Below are 17,305 nucleotides of genomic sequence, written 5' to 3'. Positions count from 1 at the left end.
AAAATTATTGTTATGTTTGAATGTTAAACTAAAAAAAAAAGTCATTTTATAATTATTTTGAATGTAATTAACAGTTAAACCAGTGGCGTAGCGAACATAACTGGCGCCCCTCTCCCCCTCCAGAAACACACAAAGTTTGTCTTGGAGACCATTTGGGCGCCCCTCTGCGAGTGGCGCCCGGTGCATGATACACCCCCTTGCACCCCCTCGCTACGCCACTGAGTTAAACATAATGTGAAAGCATTGTTTTACGTTTACATAAGTCTACAAAAGGCTAAAAATTAGGTTAAAGTTCATATCTTTTTGCACTTCACTGTGCAAAAATACTAATTATCTAACGTACGACAGTGAAACTCTGCATAAAAACTGATGCTATTAGCTATGAAATTACAAGTTTTGCTTCGAAAATAGATGATAAATACCTTAGGCAAGACTTCCTGTATTTAAATATTTAATAAACTATCATTTTATGACGAAAAAAAATCATCAGATTAGAAAGACTTCAGATGATGGAATCAAAGATGAAATATTTTAATTAGTTCAAGAATAGGAAGGAAAACAAGGAGGAAACAAAGCCGAATTTCGCGAAAGTGTAAAGAGAATTGATTAAAGTGACAAACTAGTCGTCTATAAAGGGGGTTTCGTTTCATTAAATCTATCCCGAAACTTCCTTTTTTTCTCCTCGATGACCTGTTATAAAGAAACGGGTGGATGGAAAAAAGATAAACAAAAAGGCAAAAGAAGAAGTCCGCATATTATTGACAGTGGCGACCTTAATGAGTCTTTAAAGAGAAAAATTGAATTTTGATTTAAAATGGGCACTCAAGAAGAAACTTGGTGAAGAGTTTGACCATTTCAAAGCGACAAATCAGGACTTGAGGAACAAACGAGACAAAAATAACGTTAATAAAAGATTAACGAAGTTTATGATTCGTGAAAGGATGCCACGTGCAGATGAATAATGAACTTTTCTACTGCCATTTTTAAAAAATTTTTAAATTAACAGAAAAGTGTAAAAAGTAATTGTGAAAAAGTGGAATTTGAGCTATGGAAGAAAAGAAAAAATAAAATACAAAACACTAAAAAAATGCTAAATTTATGCATTTAAACAAACTTATTTAGTGGTTGATTAAGTTTATTTATAGAATATTTACTGATTTTTAATCTATTATATCAATATTTTTATCTTTTATCACTTGATATGGTTTATGAGGAAGAAAATAAATAATAAAACTGAAAGCTAAACTCCATAAATATTGATAACCATAAAAAAAGAGGAAAGTATTGTAAATTTATACAAGCTGTAACTGTATTTTTACAGTTCAAGAACTTTCTCGATTCATTGAATAATTCTTTTTTCCCTCTTTCTGCCCTGTGAACTCCAAGAGGACCTTTTGTCCATGGCCACCACAGCTTCGGCTGCGGGCGGCGAGGGACGGGGCTCGACGTATCCGGAATGGATGGCCCGTAAAAATTTCCGGAGAGTTGCTTGCCTGGATTAGATCCAGAGTCTCCCGGAGCAGTGGGCCTACGCCTTAACCGGCTCGGCCATCGCCCGTCAAACTGAATATTTAATCATCGGAAGTTCTCATTGTCAAGTGAAATTCTGAAGAAGAAAAAAAGTCTTTATTGTCAAATTTGGATTTTCAATTTTGTAAAAATTAAATTATAAATTTATTAACTTTTTAAACTTTTATACATTACTTTTCTCCTTTCCTTGGACAGTAGAAATTGTGCTGCGATGATCATTAATCATCCACAATTTCTGAGGATAACTTTTTGTTTGAATTCTATTAATTTTCTTACAAATTACAGTTTAAATGGAGAATGTATTATTATTAATGACTTATATACAAAGCACATTTTAATATAAAATGTTCCTTTATGTTCCTGTTCTATATATCCGAATGCACTACTATTCAATATGTAATTTACTAGGATCTGTAAATTTTGAAGTCAGTATGTAAAAAAGAGCAGGAAAGGGAACTAAGGCCAACAGGGCGCAGTGAAATATGGGCGATTTCAACTGCGTTATGGCAACGATGCCGTAGCCGTGAAGCATCCAATGCACTAACAAGATCACAAGGTTCCTAATGTCTTTAACAGATGTCAAAAGCAGGGATTTCATTGACTGTAAAAACAAAAAAATAAAAGTTATTAGATCTGTTTTAAGGGTTTCAACAGCAATTCACATAACTTCTTGTATGTTACCTGATCAAGATGAAATGCTAGATGAGCGGCAATTGAAATGACGGAGAGTATAATAATGATGTGCGGAAATGAATAATCTGAAACAAAATATTGTTTTTTAGTTATACACCATATTTATATACATATATTATTTAAATCTATCATAACAATATAAAAAAGTGTTCCTATTCGATTTTTAAAAGGTAAAAAAACCCACACTAAAAACACTAAGTGACCTTGACCTTTCTTCACAGGCTACTTAACCACCAGTAAAATATTTTAAAAAATGATCCCATTGTAAATAAAGCTTCCACTGTTGCTTGTTCAAACAATGTTTCCATTCTGGAGAATCACGGAATACAATAATGACAAACACTTCATAGTCTAATAAATTATTCTGAATATGTAAGTGGAGTGGAATGTTCCCTAGTGTAAAATTGAAATTACCATGAATTTCCATTAAAAGAATTTTTCCACTTGAATAATTTTCTTTTAAAAAAAAATTAAAAAGTACAACCTTTCAAAGGTAAAAACAACATTACATTATAGTTTTTACTTTTAAAATATCTTCTTTTTTAATGTTTTAAATGCTTTATAACATTCAGTTTTCTATGTTTTTAATTATTCACGGATCATTTGCCCGTAAATACTTGCGATTAGAAACTGCAACTTATGTTAGAATGGTCAAATAAGATTACTTCTGCAATTTAACTGCCATTTTTATTATTTTACGGGTTAATAAAAAAAAAAAATCTGATAATGTAAAATAATAATCATTTGGTTTAAAATTAGAATTTATAATATCAATTTCAAAATATTTCTGCTTGTATTATCTTATATGGAGTTCTTTGGTTTGCTCATTACAGCAAAGTATTTGAGTAGAAGAATAGTAGAGGCAATTTCTTACAGAAAAGCAAAATGATAGAGTTAACAAAGGATATTGAGTACAATACTAAAAAATCGAAAATATTTTATGCTCTACGAGGTGTTAAAGTTTGACCCTCCACACGTCATAGAACGTCATGGCTTCTTAGTGGTTGATTTATTTCATTTGCTCTATTCTATTTAATTGTATTTTATATTGATTTATTCTATTTAAAGATGCTTATTAATTTGTTCAACATCATTTTAAATATTAATTATTATTATTTAGTTATTTAAATGATTATTTATACGTAAAACTGATATCGTTTAGAGTATTATTATAAATTTCAGCTGTGGAGCGTGTCATGAACAGCAAACAAATGCTTGGTTTTGGCCACTGAAAGTGATCGAAGCTGAACCCTTGTATTCTACAAGTCTTCAATATAATGTAAATTATAATAATATATTCCGATATATGCAACATTTAAATTCTATTTAGTATATAGTTATTTGCTTTAATTTGTAATTTAAAATTGTGTTAAATGTAATCTGTTATCAAATTTGTCAGATAAATTTCAAATTCATTATATAAAAGGAATGTGTTACTTTAATTTTATAATAATTTAGATCATAAAATTCAAAACAAAAGATTTAAAATTTGTTTACAACTTAGTACTAATTTAATGTGTTTAATGATAAGAGTTTTTCTTCCACTAATTTGCAGTGTCTTATTTTTTTTACAGAATTTCTCGACATTTTAATACATAATTAAATCCCTTTCTGAGAGTTAGATTATGAAATTTTGGAACAAAGGCATATATATTATAAATAAAAATACAATATTATCTTGTACTTCAAATGACTAACACTGAATGTTCAAGAGTTCAAATACTAAATTTGAGAGAGAAATTCAACTCAGTTCGAACAATGCTCGTACCTGAACACGGTGAAAAATTTGCTCACTGTGTAATTACCATTTATTGTGCACCCAAGGTGTGTGTTATTCTCACTATGAAAGCAGCCCTTGTGTTAAACTTGTGTGATTTCAGTGCTTTTTTGCTTTATTTTTGGTGTGTTTGTTTATATGTAACCTCTACATATTAACCATGGCATGTAAGAAGTGTGTGAAAGCAACAAAGCTTAAAAGGAAGGTTGAAGTATCAATGGTTGAGGTAAAAAATACTTATCACAAAGCACGAAAGTGGTACATGTGGCAAATCTGGCGGCTATGTTAAGATGCCATGTGCACCATTCTTAAGAACAAGAAAGCAATAAAAACAGAAAATGTGCCTAAAGATGCAATAATGTTCATCTCCAAGAGATTACATGTTATTGAGATGGAGGAAACTTCACCTAGAATAAATGAGAAACAAGTGGCTGGTGATATCATCTCCTAGAGAGAAAAACACAACATACCAATACCACCAATTAAAAATTTACTTTAAGATAAATTTTATAACAACTTACAAAATTTATCTTAATCTAAATATGTAATTTTTTATGGGAAATAATTTAAATGCATTTTTTAAGTTATTAAAAAATATTTTAAAACGAAATATGTTCTTTGTTCAGAAAATGATTTTAAACTGTAGATGTGCTTTGTTTCAGAAATGATTTAAATTGAACTTGTAAATTGTTTGTAAAAATGCATTCGATTTTAATGTAGACAATTTTTTCTGCATTATGAGCCTAAAGATGTCTGTAATAAACAAATGAAAATTTTAGTAAATATTTCTTAATTTCAAGTGCTGGTATTGGTATGTTGTGTATGTTTATTCTATCCCAGTATTGAAGAGTTATCTCCTAGAGGATTATTTGCAAGAAAATCAAACAAGTTGCATAGTGAATTTAAAAAACAGGACATTGCCACTCCTCACTAAGGAACAGTAAATGCAATTTTCACTTTATTTACAGTATTTTTGTATTTTATTTATTGTTTTAAAATGGGTCTAGAAATGGATTACTTCACTTTCCATTATTTCTAAAGGAAAAACTGCTTCCTGGAATGAATTAAATTTGAAGCACAAGACACCACTGTAATACTAATAATTGGGAAAATACATTGTTTTAAAAATTTAAATGATTATTAGTATTTGTCTAACTTTATGTCTTTCACATGATTCACTATATAAGTCCTCATAAACCTAAGAAGTTTAACAATTCAAAGCACAAAGTTTTTGTGGGAATGTTTAGTTAAACATTTAACATTAAAATATATTATAAATTAATAACTGAAAGTTGTAAATTACATAAATAAAGATTAAATCCCCAAAACTACAGTAATGATGACATTAAACTCATTAAACTGATAAAATTACTTAAGTCCTTTTGCTTTTGATATATACTTTAATATTTGTTTAATTAATTTCAAGAACTTATTGCCTCTATTACTGCATTCTTTTGGCTTACAGTTGAAATAAACATTAACAAAAAAACATTAATCTTATACTAAATTTAATTAAAGATATCAAAAAGTGCTTTTACCTTATTAGAATGCATCTGTTTATATTACAATCGAATATTAAAGAGGAAACAGTCCACCTTCTTGTAAGCCTAGAAGTTTGACAATGGTGTTTGGAAAGTCGGTGGAATCATGCTCGACATTCCAAACGCCATTGTCAAACTTCTAGGCTTACAGGAAGGCGGCACTGAACATCAGATGTACAGTACACGTTTTTGTGTTTAAAACTTCGGCCTCAACCTTGCTAATATATTTTATATACATGATCAGAGATGACCCTACTGTAGGCGATGCCTAAGGCCTCTTGTTTTCAGGTATATTTAATAGTATATTTTAGAATTTAAAATCAACAAATTGGTAATTATTGCAAATATAATTGTACTACTGTCTGTTGTATTTGCAGAATGATCATTTTCAAAGTTCTATTTTCAATCAAGAAATACTTCTAATCAACAATGTGTCAGGAGAGACTTTCATAACTTTCAAGTTTTTCCACTGAAAGAAATATTGGCTGCAGAACTAGACTTTTTTCTATAATTGATGAATTTGGCACAGTTAAAAACAAAAGAGCAGGGTTTCATGAATAAATTTTTTGTTGAGCACCTATCGAATTTATGGTTTACTGTAAATCTATTGTACACATTTTTATTACTTTATTGTATTTTACTGTCTGTTTCTACCTTAAAAATGTTCATATTATTGTAGACCTAAATAAAACTACTCTCTACCTTCACCACTCTAAGTGAACCACAAAAGTAAATTTTGCCTAAGGCCTCATGAATCCTGGAGCTACCTCAGTACATAATGCACTATATCTTTATAAACTGATAAACACATATTTGCAAAAAAATAGAAAAAAGATAGGAAACAGTAAAGAAGATCCTGCAGGTCAGATTCTTATATTCTTATCATGCCTAAAGGTTTACAATTGCATAAGAAATCTTTGTTTTGTTAGTTTAATCTGTTATGAATCTTTTGGTTCAATAAGAAAATAAGAATCTAACCTGCAGATTCTTCTTTACCATTTTACATCATCAAAATCTGTAAATAGGAAAAGTTTCTTTACTAGTTTGCATCATGAATAAACCATAAACATTTATCGTAAACTACACTTACGTGTTATGGCGTTACCATGACGTAACGCCACAACACGTAAGTGTAGTTTACAATAATTATAAAGTCAGCGTGAACCGATAACCAGTTTTATTACCATAAACATTTATGGTTTATTCATTTAAACCAGGCCTGGGCAACCTGTGGCCCGTCACATTAAATTGTGTGGCCCACTAAGCGATATTATATATCTATTACAACTTTTGTTTCCCATTATGTGTATACCAAAACAATTAAATAAATGAAAATCTGCATGTGTCATTGTTATAATGCGCAAGTGCAAGTACAAATTCTTAGTATAACAATAAAATCTTATTCATTTTGTATTTGTTTTACTTTTTTAAAAGCATATTTGCCTAAATTGTGGCCCACTGTAATGTTACGCGTGATCAAAGTGACCCACGAAACAATTTGGGTTGGCCAGGCCTGATTTAAACCATATTTATGGTTTAAATAAATAAATTGCTTACAAGATTTTTGAATTAAATTTAAATTCTTTTTAAAAACAATCTTATTTTATATTTTTTAATAATAATATACAGGTATCCCTTACGTAATGCAGGATTTGATTAATGCACAAAATTAATTGCGGCAATCCCTTTATACGTACAGCAGAAGTTTGCATAATGTATGATTTAAAATGCATATGGATTCTACATATAAAACATCAATTTATATAAACTGAGTATGGAAAACCTGAAGCATGCCTATTAATAAAGCTGAAAATGTTTGTATATTGAATTAAGGTGTTGCTGGAATTATTTTATGATTTTTTCTTATTATATAAAAATGAATTGTTTAATGTGTGAGGAAAAATTCCTTTTGCTTTATATAATGTAGATAAATAGTACATTCATCACAAATATGCACAATGTTTCATTAAGAGTTTCATAATGTATCAGTTCCATAATATTTTAAATGTGTAAAATATTAATTATTATAAAAAATTTACTTCAGAATCAGATAAAAGAAACTTAACTATTTATTACTCTCTTTATTACTATAATTTCCTGTGGATGGCCTATAAGAATAGGCTGAAAGCATTTGAATATTAAATTGTAGTAAGCTCAGCAAGTGTTCTGGTGTTTAATTTGATTGTAAGTAAACTGTTGAGGAAGTGAGGATAATATTACTCTCTTTGTTAAATATTAAAAGAGAAATTCAATGTAACAAGAATAAACAGATAAAATACATCTCTTTAATTTTAATAAATTTGATTTAAATTTTCAAATAAAGTCTAAAAGAATCTATAGAACTTGAAGAATCAAACTTTTAAATTTATAGAAATAAGTCAAAATACTGGTCAAAGTTTTTTCCCATTAATAATATGGTAAATAATACATGGATTGCATTTAATGAAAGATAGGGATTTAGTTAAAAATACAGGTACTCCTCACTTTATGACCAAGTTCCGTTCCGACGACTACATCATTAAGCGAATTGGTCGATAAGCGAGGAGCTTGTGCCGGGGAATATAGGATCGTTGTAAAATTATACAAATTATGCAACAAACTTCAAATTTATTCATAAAAAAACTATTGTAGTATGCTATTAGCCTATTATAGTACTATAAGACAATTATAGTATGCTTAGTGTGCATGTCACCATTCGCCACTGATTGACACTCAAGCTGAGAAAGGGGATTCCCCGAATTGCAGGTCAAAACTCGATTGGTTGTAAGTGCAAGTGGTCGTTAAGCAGATAGGTCATAAAGTGAGGAGTACCTGTATGTAACTTTGTAGTTATTTATTTTTTTTAAATAGTTTTTTGTATTTTATAATTTACTATTTCTGTCAGTCAAATTACTAGAATAAAAGTTTCTTTTCTTTATCTTTTTGGTTCTCTTATATAATAATTTCAGTTCAAAGATTTTATAATCAAACAATTAACTCATATTTTGAATTATGTTTTGGTCATTCAAAGCTACAAGCTTGAGATATAAAAAACAGAAACTAGAATTAGACACGAATAGCAGAAATGCTGTAATTTATATTTTAAACATATATTAATAATTAAATTAAAAGAATTAAAGGGTGCAAACAAGATGAAGAATGAACAATACAGTATTAGAGAAATTATGCACATATATAAATTTAATAAAGTGTAATTAATAAGTCATTACAATAATTGTATTATTATATATATATATATTATACAATACTTATGTTCGTAAGTTATTAGAAAATGATAAAGTAGTTCATATATTTCAAATTATAGTATAATACTTTTATATTTGAAAAACTGTGGAAAATGATAAATGTTTAGATTAACATAGAACAAAATTGTATTTCTGGTCTTTAAATTATGTAGAATTTATTGTTTGTGTTGTATTTGGTTTAACAGATTCCAAATCTAACTCACAAAATAAAAATAATTTCAATCTAATCAATCTTGAATGAATTGAAATTATTAATGAATTTAGAAATATTACATGTCTCTCATTTGTTAATGTTGTTATGGTTGATATTTTATTATTATAACAAATTTTTTCTTTTTTTCTATTATTAATATTTTTAAAATTAAATTAAATATGATAAACATTAAATCTGACACTGACTACATATAATCAAACAATTTTTTGACATATAAATATTCTAAACTTTAAATTTTTGTAGTTATTTTTGCTGTGTTTTAATTATAAGAAAACAACCATAAATAGAGATTATTTAATAAATCTTGGCCTAAGATACAAGGGTAATCCCAAAAGTAAGGTCTTCTATTTTTTTAAAATACAAAGAAACATTTATTTTCAATAATGTTCATATCATTTTAAAGCTTGAACATTTATCTATTTTTCTACCTAATCGCCATTTCGGTTGATGCATTTTTGTATGTGCTGTGGCAATTTTTGTATGCCCATGTCATACCAGTTCACCACCATGTCGTGTTAAACTGAATGAAATTCATTGCCAATTGACGGAAGTGTATGGCGAGTCATGCATAGATGTCAAAAATGTCCTCAAGTGGTGTAGGGAGTTTGCAGCTGATCGTACTGAAATTCACAACGAAGAAAGAAGTGTGAGACTGTCAATTTCCGACGAGACAGTTGTGAAGGTTGAGCAAACATGCATAAAGATCGGCGAATCACTCCAGATGATCTCTGCATTTTGGTTCTTGGGGTTTCCCTGAAACACTATGCATAGGATTTTAATGGAAAAGTTGCAAAAGGTGTGCACAAGATGGGTCCTGCAACATGGCAGTGAGCTGGTATGACATAGACATACAAAAACTGGCACAGCACATACAAAAATGCATCAACCGAAATGGCGATTATGTAAAAAAATAGATAAATGTTCAATCTTTAAAATGATATGAGCGTTATTGAAAATAAACGTTTCTTTGTATTTTAAAAAAAATAGGAAACCTTACTTTTGGGGTTACCTTCATACTTTGAATTTTTTCATTTATGAAATAAACAAGGATTTTGATATCAATTATAAAGTTGATATCAAAATCTTTTCCTTCAAAGATAAATTAAAAGTAAGTATATATTTTGGCTAATGATATGTAGATTATTTCTATTTAATGGTGTAGGCTGTATATTTATTAATCTTTTAGGAAGAGAGCTATTTTATATATACATATATTTATTTTAGTTTCCTTACTAACTCACATAAAGAGGAGATAGTATCTGATCAAAGTGAAAAATGAACATTGGCTCTTTTGATAGTAATAACATTTTCTATAACATTTGCTAATGTAAGTAAACTGCAACAAATTGTATAAAACATTAGATGTAAGAAAAAAGTAAAATAACATCCAAAATGTTATAATTTTTTATAACTTGCACGTTAAAATTTTTGCAGTTTGTTTATAAAACATTAAATATACATCTTACATATTTCATTGAAAGAAATGAAAATAGAAAAAAAAGCACTAGAAAAACAAACTATAAATGCAAGTTTCTCAGTTTCTAAGACTGTTTCATAATCAGATTTTTATTATAAAGTGTGAAAAACAGGAAAATACAATGTATGCAAGATTTCAAAATCTGAAATCTTACAACAATTGAGGTCAAGTAAATAAGATATTAAAATGGCTTATAACTGCATTTTGAAAGACATGATATGTGTATTTGCACATATATAGTTCTTTTCTATAAATATAATTAATTCAGCTGAATTAAAGCAATAATTATATTAAAATATAAGATTCAAGAAAATATTCTGATGTTTCATTATCTGTTAAGCAATAAAAATTATAAAAAGTTTTCTATACTGTTTAAGGCAAATATCTTATAAACTTAAAAGACCCTAATTATTTTTGGACTATAAGAAAATGAATTTTTGGACTATTTCTTTATCGATGTAGCATTATTACACTTTCCATACTTTTACTAATACACATAAGAAACATTATGATGCATCTCAGCACTATATTTCACCCTCTGAAGTGTTATTTAGGCAACTAAATTGAAAACAGCTGAACTAGAGAAATTTGGATGTAAGTGTTTATTAATATTGTTACAAGATGTTAATCGATTCAGAAATTAAATTTGATTAAATAAATAATAAATTTAGAAATTTTCTTTCAGAATTTTTTAAATTTATATAATTTAATCTTTTGTTATAAATCTAGTTATAAGATAAAGTCCAAACAGCCAATCTTTAGTTCAACTTCGCTAGTTTAATTAGACTTCTGACCAAAAATAATTCAGATTTAGACTCATGCTGTTCATACAATTCAGACTGTGATTGCATTATATGTACAGTACACAAATATTTTGTGCAGTAATAATAATCATGTATATCTATTGTATGCTTTAAAATCGAATAGTCCAAAAAGAAAAAAAATATTATACTTACATATTAATCCTGCACAAGTTGCATGTATTACTACAAGAATTGGTATTAAATACATAGTTAGATAAATGGATCTTTTTCCTTTTCCATCAATAAACTTTAACACTAATAAAGGCCTAATGAGTAACATGATAACAAGTGATAATGCAAAATAAATGAATACCATTGAATACCTGCAAAATAAAATTTTATGAATTTATTATACCTGTAATAAACTTTTATTTTAATTATTTTTGTTTTACTTACAATGGATAGACAACCTCTTGTGTGCATCTCAAATTTCCAATGTAATTAGGATTTGGATTATGTAATAAGCTATACCAATCCGAGAGTCTTTTTACACCACATGCATGTATGGAGAAAAAGCCAATGGGTTTAACTAAAATGATTGTTAAAATAGCTGACGTAATGTTTTCTATAAGAGCACTTATATGAAGAGAAATTATATCTTTTGTAAAACTGAAAATATAAAATAAACCAGATGTTTAATATATAAAAATTAATTTCATTTTCAATTTATAAAAAGAAAAGAGAGAATTACTTTCTTCTCTTCATTGTGTGATCAATAATATACCATTCCAAAATCAGTAGTAATAAGGCCATAAAACCAAGATATAAGAAATCGTAAAAACTTGGAGAGTCTTCGCATAAAATGCACTCTGACGTAGAAGAAACTTTATAGCCACGTGGACACGCCTAATAAAGAAATAATCGAGGAATGAATAAATGTAGATATAACATTAAAATACAAAAATTCATTTCTTTAAAAAACAAATTATTAATAATACAAATTCAATATTAAATAATCAACTAATTTTAATAAATTAATAAAAATTTAGAATCAAAACTTTAATTGTATGTAAATATGATAAAATTCATAACATTGGCTAAGTAATGCTTTAAAAGGAAAAATATCTTAGAAGAATTGAAAGAAAATTATCAAAATAACACAATTCAAATCATGTCACAAGATTTCATCTGCTCAGTTCATCTTTGAGATTGAAGTGCATTTAGCCTATTAGCAATACCTGTACAATATTATGTAAATCATAAAATCTAGTTAGAATATTTCTCATGTTAATTCCTCTATAAAGTATAGTGTAGTGTGTAATCATTTGTTCATTGTCTCCTCACCAATGGCAATTTTTAAGATGTAAAATTAGGGGCGAGACTTAAATTCAAAGCAAATATTTTAACTTCTTATTTCTGCCGATCTTCCACTCCCCAACAATCGGGTCTTTGCTTTACACTCTACGCCTGCGCATAGTATTACAATCACTGATAGTTTATTCGGTGCTTCCCTGTTTGCACTTTTCTCATTTAATCAAGTTGCTGTTTGATAGCAGCTGTGTAAAATTGAATTTAAAATTTTTTTATTACCCTAATAATGAAAAAATGGTTTACATATGATGCTGAATTCAAAAGAAAAGTTATTGTGTGCCGAAGAAATCGGAAATCACACACCCGGTAAAAGATTTGTGATTGACAAAGAATGCACGTCGTTTGCGTTGGCTTTATCTAATTTCATGTACATTTCTATTTCATTCTTACAATTAATATTCTGAACTTTATCTGTTCTTAATCCTTGTTCTTTTTCCTCCCCACAATCATAGAACAAGTGTAATTTTGATAATACTTTCTTACACCTAGGACACTTGGATTGGGTATATTCTATATATATTTATCTTCAATCATCAATCCATTTTAGTCTTAACTGTATAAAAAATTCTTTTGCAATTGTTTGCATTGAGTTTATCACTATTGAATTAAAAAGTTGAAAATGAGTTTTTACGTTTCTTATTCTCGCTTTACAAAATAATACCATCAAGTTACTTATTAGATTTTTGGACTTGGCTACTATACTCTTGTACTGTTTGTCAAATGTTAAATTAGGAGTGAATATAATCCCCAGAAATTTACTTTCATTTACTATTTTTATTTCTTCTTTTTTGATATAGAAAGACATATATTTTTTTGGAGGGTTGTTTCCATTTCTGAAAATTATAATTTCTGGTTTTTTTGGGTTTATTTTAACTTTTAGGTTATCTAAGTTATAGATAGACTCAAGATCTTATAGATTCTCAACAATTTGAAATTGAAGAAAGAGAGAAATTTTTGAGTTAATAAATTATAAATATCACAATACAAACATTATAATTAGACTTTAAATATACTATATTTTATTATTTTTTATGTATGCATATGTACAAAATAACAAAATATTAATACTGTTAGTGATAAAGTCTGTTACGTGAGTTTGCCATCAACAGTTTATTGCCATTTCGTTCAACAAGCATGTTTTAGGAATGATACAGTTTCTAGAAATCCTTTTAACAGTTCAAAGCTTTTCTGGCTTTCCTACATGTAAGGGAACAGGACATTTGTCCTTGACAGGATTCATTTCCTCCCCATTTTCAATACTTACTTGTGCTTGATTCTTACTTCAGCAGTAATGTTGTCTTTAGGTTATCAACAATGTCAAGATCTTCTAATCACTCACTACTGTAATGAGATCAGTCTGATATTTTTTGATGCAGCCAATGAATTCTGATAGAAATTCTGATTTGAAGCAGTGATAAGTTGTCGACTAAAACCTGCTTTTGTAAAGCAATTCACAATGGTGCTTTGTGAAACTTTCCAATTTTTGTTAATCATTCACACATCTAACAGGTTCACTCCAAACTTACATGATCCATCTTTCATAATATGCTACATCTTTTATATGATAAACTTTGTATTGTAATTCAGATTTAAATGATTCCCTGAGCTAAAACTTGCAATTGATAAGTTGTATTTGGTAATGAAAATTGAACTGTTATAGCTTTCAGAGTGGAAATCATCAAATGTGTACTGCAACTGTCAATAAAAAGAATAATTTTTTTGTTTTCTGGAATCATGGGGAGTGTCTAACTTCTTCAGCCAGTTAGAAAAAAAGCTCTGACATTATCTATGCTTTCTTATTTGCTGCATATTATATAAGTAATGCCTCAGCATTACTTATATAATATGCAGACTTTGATTGAGACGTTGAAGATTTTTCAACTAATAAAAATGGCAGTTTTTCACTATGTGTTATGTGTTCTAAACAATGAGTTATGTGTCTCTACTCTCTTTAATTCCAAGACATGAATCACATTTAAACACTATTCTTTTATCCAGCAAATATTAAAAAAGTAATCAGGTTTCATTTTAATTGAAAATGTCATTTGGGCTGTATTTCTACACAATTTCTGGTAAAATTTTCAATCATTTTTCACAATCTTTCTTTTGCACTTTCATATTTTCACCACAAATTTCAAAACACAGTAAATAATTAAGATCAACCTTATAATGACAAATTAATCTGTTATTTTAAACATTACAAATAAACTCAGCTGTTCATTGTTTTCAAATTTTACACCTGAACAATGATTCACACATTGAGCAATATTCCTTACATCAGTAAACAGCCTGTACAGAAGGCATATGGAGTGAATAAATGAGTTTTCAGTATGTTATCTTTTTGTTTTATTTCATGTATTTTTCTGTAAAGTGCCCTTACTGAAAGATTTTGAGATGAAACCTTTTCTTTGCAAAATCCTTTTCTGCATCCTTTGCATACACATTTTAACATCAATCTTCTTATTGGTTACAGCTACAGAATACTCTGCATAGAGAAACTTTAATTATATAAAGTAGTGAGGGCTACATGCAAATTTGAATTTGATAGTTTGAAAGTCACACAATTTAGTGATAGAAATACTGTTCACAATGTAAAATCATATATTAGTAATTTATAGATATCTCTCTCTCTCTGCATGCCATATCAGAACCCTAATGTCAGCAAATTTATAGATACTAATGGAATAAATAATAGGAAATATGATTATGACATAACATTTGTAATGTAAAATGCAATGTTTCTTTAAGTTTATATATATTTTTTCATTTTAAGTTAGGTAAAGCAGGAAGGTGCTCTGGCACCAATAACTGAATAGATCAAAATCTCATATTTTAGATATATATTTGCATTTTAACAGTAACTCAGCCAAAACTTAGAATATATAGGAGCAACTATTCATTCCTTGAATATATGATTAAAAGAGCACAAGTGAAGAACCCTATTGGCTTTTGCTATAGATAACCAAGTGCAAGTATCCACTAACAACACAAATATAATTCATATTACCAGGGAGAAAACACATCTCAAGAATTTGGAGACACTACAGATACATAAAGCCTGTATAAAAAATACTGCAGTCAATTTTACAGACGACGACATCCTCTTCCAGGTGTGGTGGCCATATTTTAAAGTTACATGAAAAAATTTTTTCATTTGTAAATGGCTGCAATAAATCTTGCTGCACCATCCAGATTCTTGTTCTATCCTATTAAATATTTTGTTTGAATCACTGTTCGAATTTAGAATCTAGTTTAACACAAAGCTACTGCTCAAAGTACTCAAAAATGCTAGTTTTCATTAAATTTATTGTTTTTGCTGGATTATTTTGCTGTTTGTTTGTCTTATTTTTACATGGGCATATAGTTACTTGTTCTGCATCAAGTTAACAGTAATTTTATATGTTTCAGCATTGTGATCAGTACACAAGGCAAATTTTTAATATTTAGTATCTTACAAAGTTTTAATTTTATTTCTTTAAACAGAAATAGTTTCTAACCGTATAGAAATCTTGGTACAATTACACTCGAATAGACATTTGAAACCTTATCAGAGCCGTAGACCATATCCTTAGGAGCAAAAAAGTCAAAGAAACCGTACCTATACACATCGACCCTTTGTGAAATACAGCCTACTTCCAGGTCACACACAATCAGGAATCATGTTGCTGTGCTAAGACTATCGCATTTAAGTATCTATCCCACACAACTATGTTGGCTTGGAGTAGCTCACTTGACAGTTAGAGAAGTACTCAATGGCTGCATTCAGCAGACTCAACAGTTGTAAGTGAGCAAATCAGTAGCTGTTACGTAGCATACTAGAGCTGCTGAATGACGAGGGACGTTACGTCCCTCGTCATTCAGCAGCTGGATGTCGTCATTCCATTACCTGGAACTGACCAATGAGGCTTTTTGTTCCAATGACGAGGGACGTAACGTCCCTCGTCATTGGAACAAAAAGCCTCATTGGTCAGTTCCAGGTAATGATATGCAGCGTAAACGAAAGACACTACCAAATGTGATGTCAAAACACCAAACATATTCCAAAAGAGTGCTACCGTAGAGGGCATTCAGCAGAAAAATACTCGACAGCTCTGCAACTGTCGAGTCTGCCGAACGCAGCCAATGTTATATAGTTTCAGGGGGTGTTGATGACGCCAAGGCGCAAGTGAGTACAGTGTACATCAGTCAAGGCTTGCCTTGAGCATGGAGAATAGGCAGTATACCAGTTCACAGTAAAAACTGAACAGAGAAATATCTCACATAGGGTTGTACGTACAGGTATGGCCATTGACATTTTTGTTCGTACAGAGGATCTAAAACTCCGAGGGACGGCAAATCCCTGATTCAGAGTTCACATCTTACCAAAAGAATTACCAAGATATATATTTTTAATAAAAGCGAGTCCTTCTGTCTGAGTCCTTTTTAATGTTAAGAATGTAAACTTTTAATTAAAATTCTTTAAATTGAAGCATTAGTTTTAAATATTTTATGTTTTAAGTAGAGATAACTCACTCCACAATCTGACAATTCTCCATTTTCACTTCTTATTCTTCCACAATATAAGCCTGGACAGCGGCCGAGAAGCCTGGCTGTAGATACGAAGAAGAAGGAATATAAATGACAAATATATTTATTTTTAATGTTTAAGAAAACAAACAACACTTACACATCTTAGTAACTTACAACACAAGCAGATTGAACGTGAAGCGCCATC

The 17,305-nt window shown here is 29.2% G+C and overlaps 2 protein-coding genes across 2 annotated transcripts in view; both read right to left on the bottom strand.

The window, feature by feature from the left end:
- The window catches only part of LOC136987158 (uncharacterized), a 22,106-nt gene extending 20,284 nt beyond the window's left edge, over positions 1–1,822 (bottom strand). Inside the window, 2 exon segments of the mRNA XM_067284849.1 lie at positions 1,320–1,606; positions 1,705–1,822. The gene's annotated coding sequence lies outside the window, so the exon portion shown is untranslated.
- LOC136987161 (JNK1/MAPK8-associated membrane protein) lies at positions 1,638–17,305 on the bottom strand. The gene is made up of 7 exons (XM_067284850.1): positions 17,258–17,305; positions 17,104–17,180; positions 11,972–12,126; positions 11,677–11,889; positions 11,434–11,603; positions 2,212–2,288; positions 1,638–2,131 (listed from the first exon to the last, which is right to left on the bottom strand). The coding sequence occupies exons 1-7, from the start codon at positions 17,259–17,261 to the stop codon at positions 1,916–1,918; spliced, it is 912 nt and encodes a 303-aa protein (XP_067140951.1). The 5' UTR covers positions 17,262–17,305; the 3' UTR covers positions 1,638–1,915.

The sequence above is a fragment of the Centruroides vittatus genome, unplaced genomic scaffold, assembly GCF_030686945.1.
Source record: "Centruroides vittatus isolate TY-2023 unplaced genomic scaffold, ASM3068694v2 scaffold_1478, whole genome shotgun sequence".
NCBI lineage: Eukaryota > Metazoa > Arthropoda > Arachnida > Scorpiones > Buthidae > Centruroides > Centruroides vittatus.
The sequence above is the reverse complement of the archived record's forward strand: the minus strand, read 5'-3'. Positions and strand labels throughout refer to the sequence as shown.

Bases quoted from the DNA above. Each gene is read 5' to 3' on its own strand.
- LOC136987161 (XM_067284850.1), bottom strand. The intron at 2,289-11,433 runs GTAAGTATAATA...ATTTTGTTTCAG, and splicing joins AACTTGTGCAGGATTAATAT to ATTATTCATTTCCGCACATC. The intron at 2,132-2,211 runs GTAACATACAAG...TTGTTTTTACAG, and splicing joins TAGCATTTCATCTTGATCAG to TCAATGAAATCCCTGCTTTT.